Source organism: Monopterus albus, unplaced genomic scaffold, assembly GCF_001952655.1.
Source record: "Monopterus albus unplaced genomic scaffold, M_albus_1.0 scaffold96.1, whole genome shotgun sequence".
Classification (NCBI taxonomy): Eukaryota; Metazoa; Chordata; class Actinopteri; order Synbranchiformes; family Synbranchidae; genus Monopterus; species Monopterus albus.
In genome coordinates this window covers 2728820-2748936 of record NW_018127976.1, presented here as the reverse complement: position 1 = coordinate 2748936, position 20117 = coordinate 2728820, and the positions used below count along the sequence as shown (strand labels likewise).

At 40.7% G+C, this 20117-nt stretch overlaps 2 protein-coding genes across 7 annotated transcripts in view; one reads left to right on the top strand and one right to left on the bottom strand.

Moving 5' to 3' along the window:
* The first annotated feature begins 963 nt into the window (after positions 1–963).
* Positions 964–7686, top strand: LOC109965154 (protein FAM92B-like). The gene is made up of 9 exons (XM_020608954.1): positions 964–1038; positions 1716–1950; positions 2034–2102; positions 3416–3517; positions 4884–4889; positions 4998–5102; positions 5329–5442; positions 5943–6143; positions 6926–7686. Exons 1-9 carry the CDS (start codon positions 1019–1021, stop codon positions 7100–7102), a joined length of 1029 nt encoding a protein of 342 aa, XP_020464610.1. The 5' UTR covers positions 964–1018; the 3' UTR covers positions 7103–7686.
* Positions 7687–11519: 3833 nt separating this feature from the next.
* arhgef4 (Rho guanine nucleotide exchange factor (GEF) 4) overlaps positions 11520–20117 on the bottom strand; it is an 84463-nt gene continuing 75865 nt past the window's right edge. For all 6 annotated transcript variants that reach the window (XM_020608911.1, XM_020608912.1, XM_020608914.1 and 3 more), the window contains 9 exons: positions 17705–17884; positions 17264–17464; positions 16616–16795; positions 16078–16310; positions 14862–14991; positions 14524–14655; positions 14106–14349; positions 13291–13368; positions 11520–12908 (listed from right to left, as the gene is read on the bottom strand). In XM_020608911.1, the coding sequence (XP_020464567.1) occupies positions 12751–12908; positions 13291–13368; positions 14106–14349; positions 14524–14655; positions 14862–14991; positions 16078–16310; positions 16616–16795; positions 17264–17464; positions 17705–17884 (1536 nt within the window). In that variant the 3' untranslated portion in view covers positions 11520–12750. The remainder of the gene's footprint in view (positions 12909–13290; positions 13369–14105; positions 14350–14523; positions 14656–14861; positions 14992–16077; positions 16311–16615; positions 16796–17263; positions 17465–17704; positions 17885–20117) is intronic.

The window sequence follows — 20117 nt, the reverse complement described above, 5'->3', positions numbered from 1 at the left end:
TAAAATTTGATTTGATACATTAAATGTAACCATAATGCCATTTGTATTCAATGTTCAATATTCAATTCAGTGTTGCTGTCAGGGACATGACTGTAATCAACGACACTGCCAAATGTGCGCTCACCCTTACAACAAATCTTAATTGTTTTACAAGAGATGAGTCTCAAATACAGCACCTCATGAAGGTTGTTGCAAAGCATCGCAATAATATGCCATCAGTTGTGAAATGTGTAATCCTTTTAACTGAAAAGGACTGTACAGTTACTTCAGTTCATTAATGTGATGTTTTTTGTGTTTCTGCTTTATTATTAGTATTGAGTGGAGCAGATGTATGACTGGATACTGATTTAATGGTAAACTGCAAACAAGTGGTTTAATCAGGTGTGAAGCATTTTTGGGGAACCTCTAAATTTGGGAGGTAAAATTTTGTCCGTGCATTTTCTTTTAGTAATTGGTACAAAATTTTGACCTAAATCAAATTTTGGATTTTGGATCAGGTGGCATGGTGATGCAGTGGTTAGTGCTGTTGCTTCACAGAAAGGAGGTTCTAGGAGTTTGCATGTTCCCCCTGAGCCTGCTTGGGTTCTGTCCGAGTACTCCGGCTTCCTACCATAGTACAAAGACGTGATTTAGGTTGATTGGTGGCTCTAAATTGCACATAGGAGTGAGTGTGGGTATGTGTGGTTGTCTGCCAACATGCCAGCCCTGTGATAGACTGGCGACCTGTCCAAAGTGTACCCTGTCTCTCACCTAATGTCATCTGGGATTGTTTCCAGCACCCTGTGAACCTATTCAGGAATAAGCAGTATAGATAATGGATGGATGGATGGTCCTTAGGTGCAATAGGGAGCTTTAACAATACTCTGCTGCCATCATGTGGCAGTGAGCATTACTCACACCACCACAACATCTATGAGACGCCATCTGTTGTCAGTGTTTCCATGGCAGGAGGCTTCTGTGAGAACAGCTGAGGCAAACAACAGATCGGAAAAGCTGCAGAGTGAACAACAGAACAAACATGAACAGCCTCCTCTCCAGGTAGGACTCTATACTTTTGTATTTCACATTACAAAGATAGAAGATAATATGTAGGTGGTTTTTCTTGGACAATAGTAACTGCCGAGAAACTTGTTAATAAGCTGCTGAAAAAACATAGAAGAAGGCATCTGGACAACAATGTCTTCTGATGACCGAGTTGTTAGGGTGTGGTATTGGTGAGAGTAGTTACCCATCCTTTTAACCCTTCCAACTAGATTTGACGATTTTAAATTTCTACCCAAACATTTCCAACCAAATTCAAACCAGGACAATAGGCGTCAGGCCACATGTGAGGGGTCAAAGACGGGTAACGACTCTCACTGATACCAGACCCTAATGGCTTGGTCATCAGAGGACATTGGAACTCCAATGACTCAGTCGTTAGGGGACCTTGTTGGCCGTGGAAGGACTGAAATGCCATCCAGTGGGATAAATACCTCCTGCTCACCACCAGTCGGGCAGAACTGATGAAGCTTCCTGGATGAGAGGTGAAACATCTTCTACCTAAAAACTACGTCCCAGTGCCTTCTTCTAAGTTTTTTCAGTGTACTACGACCTGGATGACTGAGAATTTGCATGGACTTGGTAATAAGCTAATTTATTCCCAACATGTTACAAAGTAAACACAAATAAAACATCCTCATGCTACTTTTTTTCCTACTGATCTGCCCCAGCAGGGATGCCCAGCTAAAAAGCATGGAGCAGACGGTAAAACATGCTGACAAGTACCTGGGTGAGATCTGCTCCCTGCTGGCTGCCTACACCAGGAAGTCAGCCAAGCTCAGAGACAAGGCCGACCTGCTGGTAGCTCAGCTGTTTGATTTCTCAGGCACAGAGGGCCCCGAGCTCCAGACTGGCCTCAAAAACCTGGCAGAAGACCTGTCCATGGTTCAGGACTACAGGCAGGCTCAGGTCCAGGGCATTGTAGTTATCCATGCACATTCTACTCTATTCAGTATGCAGTTGCTGTCATGATGACCGTTTTGTTGTTGCAGGTAGAGAGACTGGAGATGAGAGTTGTGGCTCCTCTAAAAGCCTATGGAGACATAGTCAAAAATAAAAGAGTAAGTGTGATTAAAGATGTGCACTAGCAATACTGATATATCTGCAAGGAGCTAATATATTAGTTGATAATATTGGCTCACATTTAAGACATCTACAGTAACTATTACACGTGTGCCAGGCACAGACAAAATGATGCTCACGCTTCATGCAAAAGGACTAACTCAAGAATGTGTCCTCTAGAGTGGAACTGTCATTAGTAAGTATTGGACAAATTAGAAATGTGTCTTTATGCTGGCACCGGGGAACAACTCAGAGGATCACCACAGTTACTGAGATGAATCCTCTGGGGATTATAAATGTCTATACCAAAATTTGTCCAGTCCATTCATTAGATGTTGAGAAATTGGAAACTTTGCCCAGCTAGTGGAACTAGGGGGAAAGTCAGAGAATCACTGAAGTCTTTGAGATTTAGAAAATATGAATTTTTCTACAAAATCCCATGGCATATATAATATATATATAATACACAGTTTCTAAATCATCATTTAAAAAAGTCTTACATTACCAGTATGATACATATGCCTGGCTCATTTATCAGTGGGCTCCTAATCAGCATAATGACATCATATGTCAATGCCTTCCAAAACTGTAACAAATAAATGTTATAAAAGTGACATGATTATTTGCCACTGACATGCTTAAGATTTGGTTCAATTTAGTAACAGGAGCTGGCTGAACATAATTAAGAGAAACAACTCTTTGGGATTCACAGTGCTGTTGTGTGTCATAGCCACAGGCTCTGATGACCTAAACCAACCATCCAGGTATTTTATAGCACTACAGTGTCACTCCATGGTTCCTTGACTTTCACCTTGGCTCCATTTATCATAATTCACACAACCTCTATAATGTAGGATCATGGGATCAGCACACCAGTGTATTTATGTTTGTGTGCTGCGTGTTTGGCAATTCACTAGACCCCTTTGTCCAACCATTGCCACCATAGCCCCAGGTGAATGCCCCAGTCTTCTTAACATGGGATAGATAGATGGCTTCCAGAGTTTACACTCCATAAGGGTTCTGGGGCTGTACTTGGTCTGGGACCTGCTTTAGGTGGTCTTACCAGGAGCTATTGTCCCTGACAAAACAGCTCCTTGGGTCGCGAGTGCACAGTAACCCCTCAACCATGTTAAGGTGGTCATTCTTAGATACGAGGTAAAGTGAGCATAGGTGATTTTAGGCATTTCATCAAGCAAGCAGTGATTCTTTTGTCTTCCGTAGACATTGTTACACATAAACACAGCACATGACAAAGACCATTGGTTTGTGTATTGTGTCAGCAGTGTGAGCTAACAGTGTGTCTACCATTCAGGCAGATCTGAAGAAGTTCAGCACTGATCTGAACAGAGAGCTGAAGGAGCTACAGAAACTGGAAAAACTCAGACTGAGGAACCCAGCAGATCGACAGAGCATTGTATCCTTCATAAACAGACATCTGACTCTTTTTATCACCGCGTTTCCATCCATCCATCCATCCATCTTCATCCACTTAACCGAGACTGGGTCACGGGGGCAGTAGCCTGAGCAGAGCTTCCCTCTCCCCACACACCTCCTCTAGCTCCTCAGGAGGAACCCCAAGGCGTTCCCAGGCCAGCCAGGAGACATAGTCTCTCCAATGTGTCCTGGGTCTGTCTGCCCTGAGGCCTTCTCCCGGAGGGACATGCCTGGAATACCTCCCCAGGGAGGCATCCAGGGGGAATCTTAAACAGGTGCCCGAGCCACCTCAACTGGTTCCATTCAACATGGAGGAGCAGGAGGGCTCTACTCTGAGCTCTGCACCCTATCCCTAAGGGTGCGCCCAGCCACTTTCCAGAGGAAACTCATTTCTGCTGCTTGTATCCATGATCTCATTCTTTCGGTCATGATCCAAAGTTCATGGCCATAGGTGAGGGTAGGAACGTAGATTGACTGGTAAATTGTGAGCTTCGTCTTATGACTCAGCTCCTTCTTCACCACAGCGGACCGGTACAGAGACTGTATTACTGCGGACGCCGCACTGATCTGTCTGTCAACCTGCCACTCCATTTTTCCCTGACTCGTGAACAATTAATCACCACATATTCATGATAAATTTGTTTTATTGATGTATTAATCTCAATGCCATAGTGCTTAACTGGCTTCACATCAAGAAAGCATATAGCTTATAAAAATAGTGTATAATGTTTATCCACTGATCAGCCATAACATTATGACCACTGTCAGATGAAGTGTGTAAGATTGATTATCGCATTACAATAGCACCTGTCAGTGTGTGAACAGTCAGTTTTTGAAACAAACAAGCATAAGGATCTGAGTGACTTTGACAAGGGTCAAACTGTGATGACTGACAACTGGATCAGAGCATCTCCCAGACTACAGGTCTTGTTGGGTGTTGCTGGTTTGCAGTGAACTGGCAACAGGGTCATGGATGCCCAAGGTTTACCGATGAGGAGGTTGACCTACGAGAGTGACAGGAGTGCCAGTTGACTACCACGTTGACTCCTGTGTGCACATTATTAGGCAAATTGTTATAATGTTATGGCTGATTGGTGCATATCTATACAAACATTTTGATCATATGGTCATTTTACTGTTAATGTGATTAGTATGTAGTTAGTATATAGTATATGTGACTTTGCATATCATCCATGTTGGTGAGGGACAAATGCAATTTAAATATAAAGCCATATATCTGTTTTATTTCTTTCTTTCTTTTTGGACATTGTACGTTATATTACTGTCACATATAGTCATCATATGTTAAAAATGTTTGAGAATATTTTCTTGACTGGACCTTTCAGTCTCAGGTAATGTAAATGACTTTATTATTATTTTATGAATATCATCCCATTATCCAGCAGCTCATACAGATGCTGAGGTAAAGCTTTGTTATTGCATTTTGTGTTAACTTACAGGCAGAAGTAAATCTTCAAAAGTCTTCCAGTAAAGTCCAGCACAGCAGCAGACAGCTAGAGGACACCATCACAGAGTTCCAGAAACAGAAATTGGAGGATATCAAAGTCAGTCAATCACACACACAGAAGTGTTTGAATTTCTACATACTGTATAGTTGTGAGGAAACCTGTTGACATGATGCCCCTTACCCTAATTTTAACCTAACCCCAACCCTACCCCTAACCTAAGCCAAATTCTAACCTTAACACACACACACACCCTGTGCATTCACATCTTCCAGGAGGTAAAGCATTACATTTTGACTGACAGCAACCTTTGTTTTTTCGGCAGAGGGTTTTCATGGATTTCATCACAGTGGAGATGCTTTTCCATGCTAAAGCGCTGGAGGTCTACACACACACATACCACAACCTGGAGGCAGTGAACACCCAAAAGGATCTGGAGGTAGCTTGCATTTTGACATAACCCAGCATTTTCATTAGGTAGAAAGAAATGAAAATTAATTTTCCTCCAGAAGCAATTTTGAGCCATTTCCTGGTTATATTATACATATTTTAGTTTTCTTTGTCATCTAGAACCAAACAAGTTGTGCGCCACAGTGAAGGAGGGTTTTATGTAAAACAAATTTAACAGATAAACATAATCATCACTGTGTAGCTAAAACATAGTCTATGTTTAGACAACAAAATATGACAAATTGTTAACCAACATCCAACAAGATTGGACTGATTGTTGTCCAGGTTTCATGCTGAGAAATCATGAAGGTGGACAATACTGTACTCTGAATAGGAATCCCCCTGATATTTACAACACACAGTATAAAAGTAGACAGTCATAACTGAAGTTTCAAGCTTCACTTTCAGGTGATATTTTCAAGGAAAACTAAAAGCCTCTGTCCTGTTTTTGGAGTAAGCATTGTCAGTACTGTCATCCTGTCTCCACAGCTGTTTAGTGGGCGGATCAAGATGTCTGACTCTGCGCATGTGGACAGCCCACTGAGCAGCCGCTCTTCTCCCCTCATGAGCCGCTACCCCAGTCCTCTTCTGGCTTCCCACAGAGGCCAAAGCTTCAGGCCAAAGCAGGTCTTTGCCCCAGGCCAAAACCAGAGACAGCAACACAGCCAGTACCCGGAGGCAGCCAGGAGCGTAAGCCCCACTGTCTTTGTTACTATAGTGACCGAATTTTTGCTAAGAATAACAGTGTATTCACACATACAGATACAAAGCAGCATTGTCTGTCCTCTCATGAATCTGTAGCTCTGAGGGTGTTGTATTGAGTAGGCAAACCACTTGAAATTTCCAGTTTTTTTCCAGGTTTTTGTGATCAGATGTCATCTAAATCACAAGTATAGAGGAAAACATACAAACAAATATATTTCTTGGAAGTGTGGCCTTTTATTTAAAAGTAGGTTGCAGAGGCAGACAGGAAACATGGGGAGATAGAGAGGAAGAGAGGAAAAGACATGCAACCCAGATCCTCAGCTGGACTCAGTCCATGGACATTGCAAATGCATACCACATACTATAACCACTCAGCTGTTCAGGAGCACCCAGCCTACACTCTGATTGTTTGAATCATGTATTCAAATTGGAGGAGTATATACAATGATTTGTGTGTGATTAGTTAAAACGGGTTGTGTTTGTTCATAATTGTAACTCAGATGAAGATGCACTTCAAGATGACACAGTGGCAACTGTGTCAGTGATTATTTGCATAAAACTGAGCCCTTGCTGAGCTCAGTTGGGAATGCAGGGCTGCAAAGCCAGGTCTTATCCCCAGCCATTAGCCACTCTCACTGTCCCAGCTTTTTGAATCCTTATTTGTGAATAGCCAGTGACTTTCAGTCACTTGGGTTTTGCTGTGGTCAAATTTGAACTGCTGTCCTGAAGGCTACCACTCACCAACACTGATATTCTCACCTTGTCAGTCTCACAGTGTCTTACAGCGCCAGAGAGGCATGGAGGAGGAGGAGGAGGATGAAGAAGAAGAAGAAGAAGAGGAAGAAGAGGAGGAGATGGATGAATCTGATGTAGAGGGAGGTCAGCACATAAGCAGGCAGTCTTATGCTGCTCAGTACACCCAGATGTACAGATGGCAAAAGTAATAGCCTGTGCATGGAAACATGCACATATACACAGAGTAGATGAAAGCATTGTGTTGTTATAGTACTGTTTATAGTTTCTCCCATTTTGCGATATTAGCAGTGTAACACTGAATGCACTGAAGCTTGTTTTGTTCAGACATAATTGTTCTATTCACTTATAATCAACCCAACAAACTAATGATGGATCGAGTTAATCTGATAAGTTATAGTTTCATTTCAAAATATTTTTTCCAAGTTAGAGATGCAACATAAAACTCACACCTGCAGGTTACTCACTTCATAAAGGACACACCATTTCCTACATTGAAAGAGGACAGAAACAGTGATGTGCAGAATCATCCAATATCAGACTTGTTTGTTTTTATCATGAAGCATGTTCTGAAATGTGGAAAATAAAAACATTTCATCAGATGTTATGGTTTGAGTGGCTTTTCCTTCTTTTTCCAAAGCTTGTAAGTTGATTGCTGTTTTGGAATATCTCAGCTACATTTTTGTGAATACAAGGATGCAACAGAATACATCATCTCAGGTGCTGGCGGCCAGATATGATAAGTTTAGTCAAAAAGAATGACCCAAATGTAGACACAGCTGAAGTTCAAAAATTAAGGGGAGGTTTAATAGATAGCCTTAATATTTAATATTCAATAAGACAAACTCCAGGACATTAGCTACGTTATTTTAAATTAGGCCATAAAATGGAAGCAGTATTTGTCAGGTCTGCTCATCACACTCTGCCTGTTTGTGTTGCTCCTGTACGTTCTATAAGATGCTTTCTGTTTGGTTTCTAGTCCCTGCAAACTTTGCACTGTTAGAGTTTGGACTCTGAGTGGTGACAGGTGTGATGAAGTTATTCATTTTTCTACAATCTGTTGTGGTTTGTGTCCTTCTTCCTGTTTTGTGCTTTTATTTTTGGTTAGACTTCCTGTTTTATGTCGGCTTACCTGCCCCAGCTTTACCCTGGTTCACAATCACCATTCATGGTTTCTACCTACTGTTCATTATTCTCTGGTCTCCTGTCTATATATCCTCCTTCCTTCCCTCAGTTTGGCTACTGGTTCATTTTGTCTCCACACCTTGTTGCCCCTGTCGTCTGTTTGTCACTTTCCGATCACCACACCCTGCCCGTTCGCGTCCATTGTGGATTTTCAGTTTGTGCTTTCAGGTTTGTTTGAGGTTTTTTGTTTGTGTGTTTTTTTTTTTATTGAAACAAAGAAACATTAACAAAACAGTACCGAACATGGGAGACAAGACAACAGTTGCATGACATTACAAAAGGATATAGAGTGTTTAACGAGGTGTGGTTTTGAGTTCTTTGGCCTTGCTCCCTGACTGAACTGTTGTTGTTGTAAGTTTCTGTCCACGTTCTTTACTTTTGTCAGGTTGAGCCTCGTGTTTTTGCCCTAGTCCTATGTTGCACCCTTTCATTAAAAAGTCTTTTCAAGTAACTCCTTGGCCCTTGTGTCTGCTCCTTGGGTCCTACCTCACCTTTAAATCCTAACAGTATTCCAGCCTTTTAGCAGGTGTCTATTTTGTTTTGTCCATTACTGGTCATTGGCAGGAGCTAATGACCGATCCACTTTTTTTCAGTATCCCAGTGTGCACATGAAATCAGCCAAACACCTCTGTCACAACAAGCAGCCTGTGTTCCTGTTATCCTCCAGCTATTCCACTGCAGCTGACAGGAGCTGGAAGGTATGGGATAGACAGCAGATAGATGGTACACTGTGGATTTGAGCCTCTTTCAGGAACTGTTTGGGGGTTTAGTGTGTACATGATGCCTTGTTCAGATGTTTGTTTTTTTCTTATGTAGAGTAAATCAAAATTGGCCCTTGTGACTGACAGCATTATTATTTTGCTGTATTTGCCTTTGAATGTTTATTTTGAACATTCAACAGTGAAAGATACTTTTGTACCCATTTTCAGATTTTTAATGACTGCCTTACAATGTCTTAAGTCAAAATCAAAATATGATCAATATTGTGACCTATGGAATCATGTCCTTTGAGGAATCCTTCTGTAAAGGTTTACTGTGTGGAGAGTTAATACCTCATAGCCTTTTATAGCCACATATAACTAACCAATATTATATGTACAATAGATTATAAACTGAGTTTATTCTTAAAAACAAGAGTTTGAAGTATGTAGCATGAAAGCTTAAGTAAAATTATGATTCACTGTCACACTGATTGCAAGACAAAATGCCCACCTTTGACCTTGTTCAGGAATAAGCGGTATAGATAATGGATGGATATCACACTGATTTGTGCTTTTTTTTTTTTTTTTTTAAAGAAGGCTCCTGTATGGTGGCTCTGAGGCGCATTATTGAAATTTTCTTCCATTAAAAAAAATGCAGACCGAGAAAAAGAAGTCTAGTCTGACAAAAGAAAACAATGCCTTGTGTGGAGTGTTTTTTGTTTGTTTGTTTGTTTTTTGTATACTAATTCAGTAGTCAGGACCACGCCTGAGAGGAAAAGGGGGATGTGCTTATGTGGAACCTTGTGCTGATACTGCTTAGTGGATGTTAGAGCATTTTGGGGGAAGGCTTCAGGAAATTATGCAGGGAAGAAGTCTTCCAACAGCAGGAAGGAAGAGGAGAGGTAGAGGGGGGTAGGAAGGAACAGGAAGGAAGGACAGAGGAGCATGGGATAGACCACGAGGGTGGGATAGTTTTATGAGAAACTAAAGCAGTCTGCAGGTAGAGAGAAGTATTTATAGGCAGGTGCCAGCTCCTGAATCACTGATGTTCATCTTCATTTCTGCCACTTCCACTTACATCTTAAACAACCAAAGAGGGGAAGGTCAGAAGAACAAAATTTGAAAAAGGACCACACTGCAAGAGCAGAGCAAAGTTTTGAGGGGAATTTTTAAAAATCTAATTTTTGGTGCAAAAACTGATTAATTCCCAGCGTTATTCTTGTAATTACAGTTAATCTCTTGGATCAGTTAAATTTGAGGTAAAAACAGGATTAACCCAGGAAACTGAGCCTAAAATCAGTTTTTTGGCACAATGGAAGCACATACAGTGCACTTTGTCACAGCTGACCATTTTAAAAATGTTGCTGCATTTTATAATACAAATAGACATGTATTGTTCTCTTTAATTTTCATACATTATGTCAATACATTAGCTGAGTCTTGAATCTTTCTTGAATTATAAGCCATCAGCCCTTGTTTAACGTCCACCAAATTCAATTTGTCAATTCTGGGACTTTATTACATCACTAGGCAAACCAGTTGACATCAACACCAAATAGGAGTCGCTTACTCTACTCCAGTGAGGAGGGCTAAAGAGGAAGTGCACAAAAACCTTTTATTGAGGTTTGCCACAGAAAAAGAATTTGGTGATTAGACCCTGCTGAAGAGTACTGCTTCAAAAGACCAGAGCAGAAAGGAAATAAGAACTAAAGGAAATAAGAACTGGGTGATCGAAGGCCAGAAGGATGGAGTTTTAGCCTGAGATAAAGCTAAGGGCCGCTGGAGGTCAGAGAAATACATGCTTTATAAACTGGCAAAGTGCAAAAATGGATAAGGGCCATGGGATGCTGGAAGGATGGGGTGTAACCTGTGGATGAAGCCAGAGGCCAAAGGGCTAAAGTGGGTTAATAGTGAAATACAGTAGTCTGTGCATGAAATAACCACCAGCTGCTATATACAGTACTTACCAGAAGGGACTTCAGAGACTTCTGAATGGAGAGAATGGCATTAGAGTAAGGCTGGATGTAAGGTATTGAAAAGTTTTTACATAGCTGCACACCTTTTGGCAAAATTCACTGTACTGAATGAAAAAAAATGGTACTCAAGTGATTCATGTAAAACAGAATGTTCTTAATTGGGAGGTGTGGTGTGGTGGGGCAGATGTGCGTCACCACTTGTTATGCAAACAGTTTTTGTATTTAATATATTGCTGTTTTACTAAGCTAGAGAATGTTAGCCTGTCCACACTGAGCTAACTTCAGCTTTATTTGACCCAACACCAGCAACAAACAATTAAGTCACTGTTGTATTCGTTCTCTATGGGACACAACAGTGTATGATGGGCATCAGCAAACTGACATCTGTTGTTTGTTTTTTGTTTTTTTTGTAAATTACTGCACAGTGGCAGCATCCTAGTGCAGTGGCTTTATTCTCCAGATGTTTTATCACACTCACTCACAGCTGCTGTCCCCTGATTGCTACTTCTGTCTGTATAGTGCATCCAATGTGCGCTAGAAAGTGTACTTAAGTTACAGAGATAACAAATGTGTTTCATTACTATTAATGACTGCAGTGGATAGGGGGTGGTATAGTCACTTGAGTTTGCAGCTATGATCTCCCCACATTTCCTCATTATCTTTGCAGAGCAGTAAAAAAAAAAAAAGCAAAATAAATCAAATAATAACCTAATAATAATAACCACCCCAACTGACAACCACATTTGTCAGCTTAGGAAGGTTTAATATTCCATGTTGTCAGAAGCTAAAACATTTGAACATAAAGGTAAAAGGAGTACATTTCAGTGAATGCACTTACAGGGTGATATCACTGGGATGCATTGTTCTGAAATGAGATTATACCGGAGACCAGGTTCACAGAGCAGGAATACTGGTGATCAGAAGTACAGGTGCACAGAAGCTCTCTCTGTGTGTGTGTGTGATGCTGTCAACCTATAGCACTATGAAACCTCCCGAATCTGACTAAATATAGCAGGGTTCTTCATATATATATATAAAAAATTGTTCACAGTAATTTTGTTCATCACATCCATGCATGTCATTATAAGTCATCCATGATGCATTTCAAACAGAACTTACAAAAAGAAAGCAAAATGAGCAGGTTGTAATTTTACGAATGCAGAGTCGAGGGTCAGACTTTCGTGTTGCTGGAGTGTGTGCATCACTGCTGTTTGTTCAAATCAAAAAACCCTTAATCTCTGCTGACTTTCTTTTGGCTACCTTTTATGCCTTTTATCAAGTGTTCAAATATCAATCACAAAACCACAAATGTACCAGAGAAATGCATGACCAAATCCCGGGGGATGGAGATCACAAACCACTTAAAAAACCCCACCTGAAATGATTCGGAAATTATATATTTGCACACAGAGGAGGACAAGAAGTTTACCAGTCACTGCTGGCCCAGCTCAGTTCTCCATTTTTTTCACAAGCTGACATAGAATAAACAAATACAAAAACAAACCATCTTGCACTGTGAACAACTGGCATCTGTCAAATAAAATAGAACAGTGAAAATGAATGACACGGCTTTGTTGACAGGCAACGTCTTCACAGAGGCAGCACAGTCAGGAGTCCCACGCTCACTTGCATCAGTACAGTAGTCGTATTAGTACCAATCTGCACTTTGTTGAAGGTATAGTGGTAAAAGAAAAGTCCACTTTCACTGTTTTACTCAGTGTCTCAGGGAGACCATTCTAGTCTGATTGTTAACCAACCTATAAAGTGCTTCGAAAAATAATCTCCCCATTATAATCATCGTCATGTTTACAATAAATCACTACTATATATCAGTTAGGGCAATGTTATGAGTAGGAAAGAAAAGAGAAGAACAGTTAAAAATGGGTCTATTCAGGCACGAGCAGAGAGCTCTTCTCTTTCTCCTCCTGTTCCTTCTCTTCACAGCTTTTTTTTATTTTCTTTTTCGTTTTCACTTTTTTATTTCTTGAAGGGTGTCAGTCTGCCAATGTTGTGCCAGAAGGTGGAGGTTTTGCGCTTCGGCTCAGCCAGCATGAAGACTTGCTGCTGGGGCAAAGCGGTGGGGAGGGAGGGGTGTTTCTGTCGCAGGAGGAAGTCGTAGTAGGGTCTGGTCACCACTGAGGAGGAGGTAAACAGAAAATATCATTACTTATGATGTCATGCACAGATGAGAAGACAGGACACATACATTTATTCAGAGGCCTAAAACTCTTACTATCTTAAATGTCCAAGTGGACATTTGTGCCAAATGTAAAGACATTCCCTCAAGGCATTTTTGAGATATCGTGTTCACAACAATGGGCCGACCAGAAGGACAACCTGATAACATAATGCCTCCAACCATGACTGACACTAGCGCAACGGCATAATAAAAGAAAATGACATTTAAATAACTGGAAGAAACCTGTACAATGGTACAAGCACTACACCGAGACTCAGGTACTAGCACTTTGTGTCAGTTATTTGCCATTCTCTGTACCCTTCAGGTGCATACAGTACCTTTGGGTTTCCCAGCTGGATAGCTTTTGCAAGCATTCAGCATGGCCTGTTTCTTCTGGACCTCAGTGAGAGAAAAGCCTGAGAATAGAAAAAGAAGTAGTATCACTATGAAGCTTTAAGTGCATCAAATTAAAACTGATAAACTCTGCCTTTCTGTCTCAGACAGTTTTTTTATTTTGGCTTTCTATTTGTTTTTTAGTGAAACTATGCCATTAATCTACTTGTACCAAAATGATGGCACTGAGGTTTCTGTACAGTAATAAATCATTTGTTCTGATTAAGTGCTAGCAAGTACATAAGATTTAATTTAATAAATTAAATAAATCTAGCCCACAGGAAATGTGTCGAGGCCATGAGGAGATTCACTTCAATTAAAACAGAAAATGCCTACACATAAAAGAGTGAAGCAGTCTGGTAATACAGACCAACAACTCAGTGCACAGACTGGCTGTGTGTAGCTGAGGAGGTTGAAGTAGGATGACTGACAATCTGCTTGTCTATTCTTTGGATCTCTAAGATAGAAATCCTTTTACTGCTGGCAATTCCACATTCCCTGACACACTGCCAAGTGAGGATATTAAAATAGTATTTCAGATTTAACAGAGGGGAAATAAAAGGGAATATGAATTATATTACAAGTTTATGGAAACAGCTCTGTGGTTTGCAGAGAAGAAAGGGTGGATGAGAGGTTACAGACAATGTTATCTAAGCAGACGTTCACAGTTTTAATCTCTGATTACAGGCTAACGATGGATCATCTGACTAAAAGGGCAAACTTTAAATACAGTTATTTTCCTTTGAGGTGAACATCTGACCTGTCTCGCGGTCGTGTTGGACCTGCCTCCTCTCGTCAGTGAAGGCTCGAAGCCAACGCTGTTTCTGCTCTGGCTTCTTGGCACACAGGAGGTGGACCTTATCACCAGCCAGTGAGCGCAGCTTCAGGGCATTCTTCACACTAACGTTGAAGTCCTTCTCCTTGCCATCCTCCACGTCTATCACCTCCATGTAGTCCATGTCCATGCGACCCTTGTAATACAGCATGTCCCGGCGCAGGAGGTCCTGTGATGAGAAGAACAGATTAAGAAGTAAGTCATCAGTCAGATCTGCATAGTCATACATTTGTGCCAGTACCACTTAAAGCAAGCATACTCTGCTCTGATCAAGTCTGGGTGGGGTCAGCATGTGTGATTAAAATCCACTCACTCTAAAATACAGTGTAAAATGCTGAGGTACCTTTTTGCAGTACACCATCTGATGGTCAAAGAGGAAGAACATTCTCTGCTGACTCTTGGCCTGAGGCTGGGACAGCTTCGTCAGCTCACCTGAAAAGATGAGCTCAGAGCTTCTGCTGAGAACGTCCTCACCCTGCATGGATCCAAACACACACACACATTTGTTTTCATTCCTCGTGATGACTTTTCACTGACTTAGCTTCATTTCCTGGAGACTTAACCTAACCTTAACCATAACCACTACCCTAACCTTAAACTAAGTCATCACCCTAAGATTCAATGATAGTGAACATTATGAAGAGAGAGGAAATTCCAGAACAAAGATGTGTCGTGCCGCACCTCCCAGTCCTCTATGGAGCTCTGCCAATGGGCTATCTTGTCGATGTTCTCAAGGCGCCGTTTTTTCTCATTGATCAGCCTGGCCACGTTTTTCATGGCGTTTAAGGCCGCCTCCACATCTCTGTAGTCTCTAAAGATCAGAAAATGACATGACGTGTGACGGACAAGTCTAGTGATATCAATATTTTTCTTACAGCAGCAAATTCTAAAACCAAGTTCAAAATGGGATGATTTGCATCATTCGGGAAAGGACCACCCTTCGTGCCTTTTGAATTATATTCAAAGCTTTAAAAAAACTTTAAGTTTTCCCTCATGTAGTTATACATTTTTAAAATTGTGTCATTCAGGTAATTTTCACATAAACTCTCTTATAGTAGATCAACATTGGTTCAGGCGATTCTAACCCACGTGCAAGTGTGTGCAGCTCTTGCTCCACGCTTCGCCATACAGTCTTGGGACATTCTGCATCCGTGAGGCATCAAAAAAACTAAAATGTTTTCTATATTACTAATGATTGTGTGTGTTCTTACTTTATAAGACAAGATCTATGGTAATGACCCAGTAAGCAGACACAACTTGGTTTAGGTTTATCATATTTGGTGGTTACATAAGCAAGTCTGTAAAAATATTTAAGATAAAACACTCAAAACATGGTGTGCAACATGTTCTAATCTGTCAAAGGTGTGACCACACTTCATGAAAACTTTTCTTTGTTGATCACAATCATGTGACTTTTCCTTAAACATTTTATCTGTAAATTTGAAAATCCATCGCATCACTTCTCATCAATGCATTATCATGTACTGATCACCAGCGCACTAATTAATAGTCATTAAGTTTCACAGATCATTCATTTCAATGACTTATATGTACTGTAGCTCAATTTTTAACATGATATAAATATTTTATGAAGATCTGAAAGTTTAAGGGTATTTTTAACTTAAAAAAATAAATGTACAGCTTTTTCTAGAGCTTTCAACTACATCTAATTTTCTATTGGTCGACAGACTGTTTGACTGAAGGCTCTGGATATCCAGTCAGTAGACCCTGATTTAAACTCTAATTTTTTAAATTAGAATTTCCAAGGCAAAAAAATTAACTTTCAAATTCAAAGATATAGATATTGACATCATCCTACCCTGTGCTGGCCTATCTCTAGAGAAAAAAATAAAAGTGATGGTTTGTTTTGACATCTACATATCCATAGACCAGTCACCTGTGCTGTGGGTTGGTGTATTTGAGCAGCTCAGCAAGCTGCAGTGGGTACTTGCAGATCTTCTGAACTGGAGTGAGCAGGAAGCCGTCCAAGGAAATGTCGATCATCTTCTGGAGCAGTCGACAGGCCTCGAAGAAGAACACATACTTGTTGACTTTCATCAGCTTAGAGATCTGCACGCAGGCGTTGGGGTGATTGTTGCAATACTCAGAATAGATCTGGAAATCTGTTTGCTACACATAAAAGACAACAAAAGAATAGGTCAGAAGCAAGACAGCAGTTAACCAAGTGTTTAAAAAAGTACAGTATGCTCTCACATTACTCTTAGAAAGCCATTCACAAGCTATAGTGAACCTGAGGGCTTTAGAGAACAAAACCGAACAAAATCGAAAACAGAAGAGTTTCTCAAAAGGTTTTACAATCAACCAACTGTGGGGTGGTTTCTTTCATTTAGTAACAACAAAAGGAGAAATAATTCTGTTAAAATTCACAAGCAAATTCTCTGGATTTGTTGGATTGAATCTGTGACTCAGCTCACATGCTCGAGAAAGCAGCAGCCAATTTCGCTGAGATGCGGCTGCTCCTTGTTGAACTTTTTCTCCAGGCCTTTCAGAAACTTCCTCTGGAATCGGTAGATGTCTTCAATGTTGCCAAAGATGGTGCGAAGCTGCTCTTCGGTGAACATGTCTGTCCTCTTGCGGCACTGTTTGATGTAACCCTGAGAGAAACAGAAACAGGATCAGAACCTATTGTGCAGATTTAAAAGAAATACAAACAACAAAACACAAGATTTAAATAAATATAATGGTAAGCTGTTTACTGGCTCCAGTCCAAAGTTTGGACACTTTCCCATTGAATTGAATGAAAAAGTGATTCAGAACCTTTGACTGGTGGTGTACATCTTTGCATTCTTTATAATAACAGTCACTTTTTGGATAATTTTGTATCATCCTTGGCATTTTTGCATGTGGTCTGATCTCCTGTTTCTCCTTATGACATCGACTATACAGTACTAAACTAAAGCTTAAGTATTCATAACAGTGGCTTGCCAATCAGAAAAGAGTGTTTAACATGGTTATGGTAAAGAAATGGGTTTATTGGAGCTGGTGTATAACAGTGTATAAACCTAACTATAAATTACTTAATACATATCTGACATCCTGTTTTCACTTGATCTAATGCAGACCTCACAGATGTCTTTCAGGTGCTTGATGTAGTCTCTCTCTGTGCTCATGATCTCATTGATGACATTGCTCCTCATTTGCTCTTTGCAGGGTAAACCAGGTCCCAACAATAAGCCCAGGCCTGCTCGGTCCTCCTCTCGAGTCTGCGCCTCCTCCAGGTGGGCCAGATACTCCTCCATGGGCTCGTCCTGGTTGACACGCAACTGAGGAGAACACACGTGTGTATTCAATTCTCTCTTCTTCTTACTTTAAACTCCTGGTCAACAACACAGAATGCTTATGAGCCATGTCTTAATGAGGATCCACTAAAGGAAAAAACCTGCCCTAATCTTAGATATTACAGAAATACTTAGAACAGTTTGCCAGTGTTGCAGTCATTAATGAAACAGTGTGAATCAAAGCCATATAGCTGGTCATTTCTGCCTGCTCAGAGTGCATCTCACCCGCACAAAGCTAGCAGGGAACCAGCCCTCGCTGTCCATGATGCGACCCCACCACCACTCCTTGTTGGTGGCATCCACTACTTCGATGACGTCACCAGCCTTGAAGCCGAGCTCCTGGTCGTCCATGGTGACATGGTCCCAGAGCGCCTCAGCGTACACCACACTGCCATCACTGATCAGCTGCAGGAAACGCCACAGAAGGGACATTAGGTCAGCTTTCTATTTGCTGTATTTCCAGTTGAAGCACATAAAATAACATGATACCATAAGGACTTGCCACAAGATGTGTTGTAACGTCATGGCTGCAACAGGGAGCACTGTTAGTAGCACAGTTAATATCAAAAATCAACTACTAGCCACAAAATGATGAAGGGTGGGGATTGCTGCTGTAACATGGCGCAGTTTCAGTGCAACATATTCATCAAGTTATCTTCTTCTGCTTCTGTTTTCCACAGGTTGACAAATAATGTGGTGCTTGACACCAACAGGTGAGGCTCAAGAACTGTTCATGTTCTGCTCTGATGTCTTGTCTCAAAATTGGATGTAACACACATCATCTATTAAAGGGGCAGTCTGCTAATTTTACACAGAAGTCAGTTTTACCATAAAGGTTAGTCCTGCACCATCTGACAAAACAGGCTCTGGAAGAGCTTTGTCAAGTCTGTGAAAAAACAAATGGTGATACATACAGTAGCAATGCCATCAGGGTTGTCTCAGCATAGGTTTGGAGATGCCACATTTGTACCCAAAAACCTCCTTTAGGAATCAGAGGTGTGGAATATCACAGATGTGGGTGTTTAGCCAACAGGGTGAGAGCATTCTGTGTCAGATACCTAGTGTACAATGGGGTTTTGAGGTTCCCTTTTCAAACAGCTGCATCCTTTGGCCAAAATCGACAGCAACGGTGAACCAAAACAGTTAAACCGTGGGCTGGATAGTAAAACAAATAGCTGAAACCCACTATAAAGCTCCGTAAACCCAGGGAAAGCTGCAGATTCAGACAATACATCTCTGTAGATTTATCATTACAGGTGTCCCCTTTAACATCGCCAGGTTATTTCACATTGTTATTTGATTCATTGTAATTATAAAAACATGGATTTTTACAGCTTTGTTTTGAATAATGTCTGGAGGGAAAGTGTGGCTCTACAGTTAAATATGTAACAGAATTAAGAAGTTGATTCCAGTATAGCAAATAAAACAAATAAATGCATGAATAAACGACGCATATCTGTGGCATTTTTTAACATTTGCATGATGATGTTATGAGATTAGACCAACACTGTAGGTCATTCTGTAGCATTGTAAAGTGCTAGTTTGCCTTCTAGCTTTATTGTTCAGCTCTGTCAAAGCTGGATGGAGATAGAGAAAAGAGCATGTGAGAGACAGAGGCATAAACAGAGTGAGATCAAAAAGAGATGGAGCCAGCGTTATTGATGGAGACGATGCAGTGATCATATTTCACACCACCAGTTCCACTGTGTCAACATGGCCTCAGGCTCCACAGAGGCCATCCATTCAGAACCATTTCAGGTTGCCTGGAAGCCTTTCTTTGCTTTGTGTAACACCCTCTATGGTGACATTTCTCAACGGGTTGCAAGCGAGAGCAGACGTCTTTACTGCTCCTCTTGTCTGTTCTACGATTTTTCACATCTTACATTTTCAAGTCTTTGAACAAATTCTACAACTATTAAAATGCCTCCAAAAGGGAAAAGAGCTAATAAACCAGAAGTGAACAAGGATGTTGAGGCGGAAGAGGATTATATTTCAGCGTACGTGGAGTGCCTCAGGGCTCTGTTTTGGGACCTAAACTGTTTATATTATACATCAATGATATATGTAAGGTTTCTGAAACTGTTAAAATGGTTTTGTTTGCTGATGATACTACCATTTGGGCATCTGATGAAAACTTACGGCAACTCTCGGTAAGGGTTTCAGAGGAATTTGTGAAGATAAAGAAATGGTGTGATAGTAATTTACTATCTTTGAATTTGGAGAAAACTAAATATATGGTATTTGGGAACCGTAGACCACATAATGAACTTCAATTGAGAATGCGGGGTGCTAATATCGAATGAGTGTATGAAATCAAATTTTTGGGTGTCATGGTTGACGACAGATTATCCTGGAAATCTCATATCAGTTATGTTCAGCATAAAATAGCTAAAAATATATCGATATTGGCAAGGGTTAGATATATGCTGGACGTTAAAGCATTGCGTATTTTGTATTCTTCATTGATTTTGCCATATTTGGAGTATGGCGTGGAAAACTGGGGAAATACATACAAAAGCTCACTTCAACCATTGTACATATTACAGAAGAGAGCGATAAGAGTTGTGCACAAGATGGGGTATAGGGATCACACAAATGCAGTTTTCATACAGTCCAAATTGTTAAAATTCTTTGATTT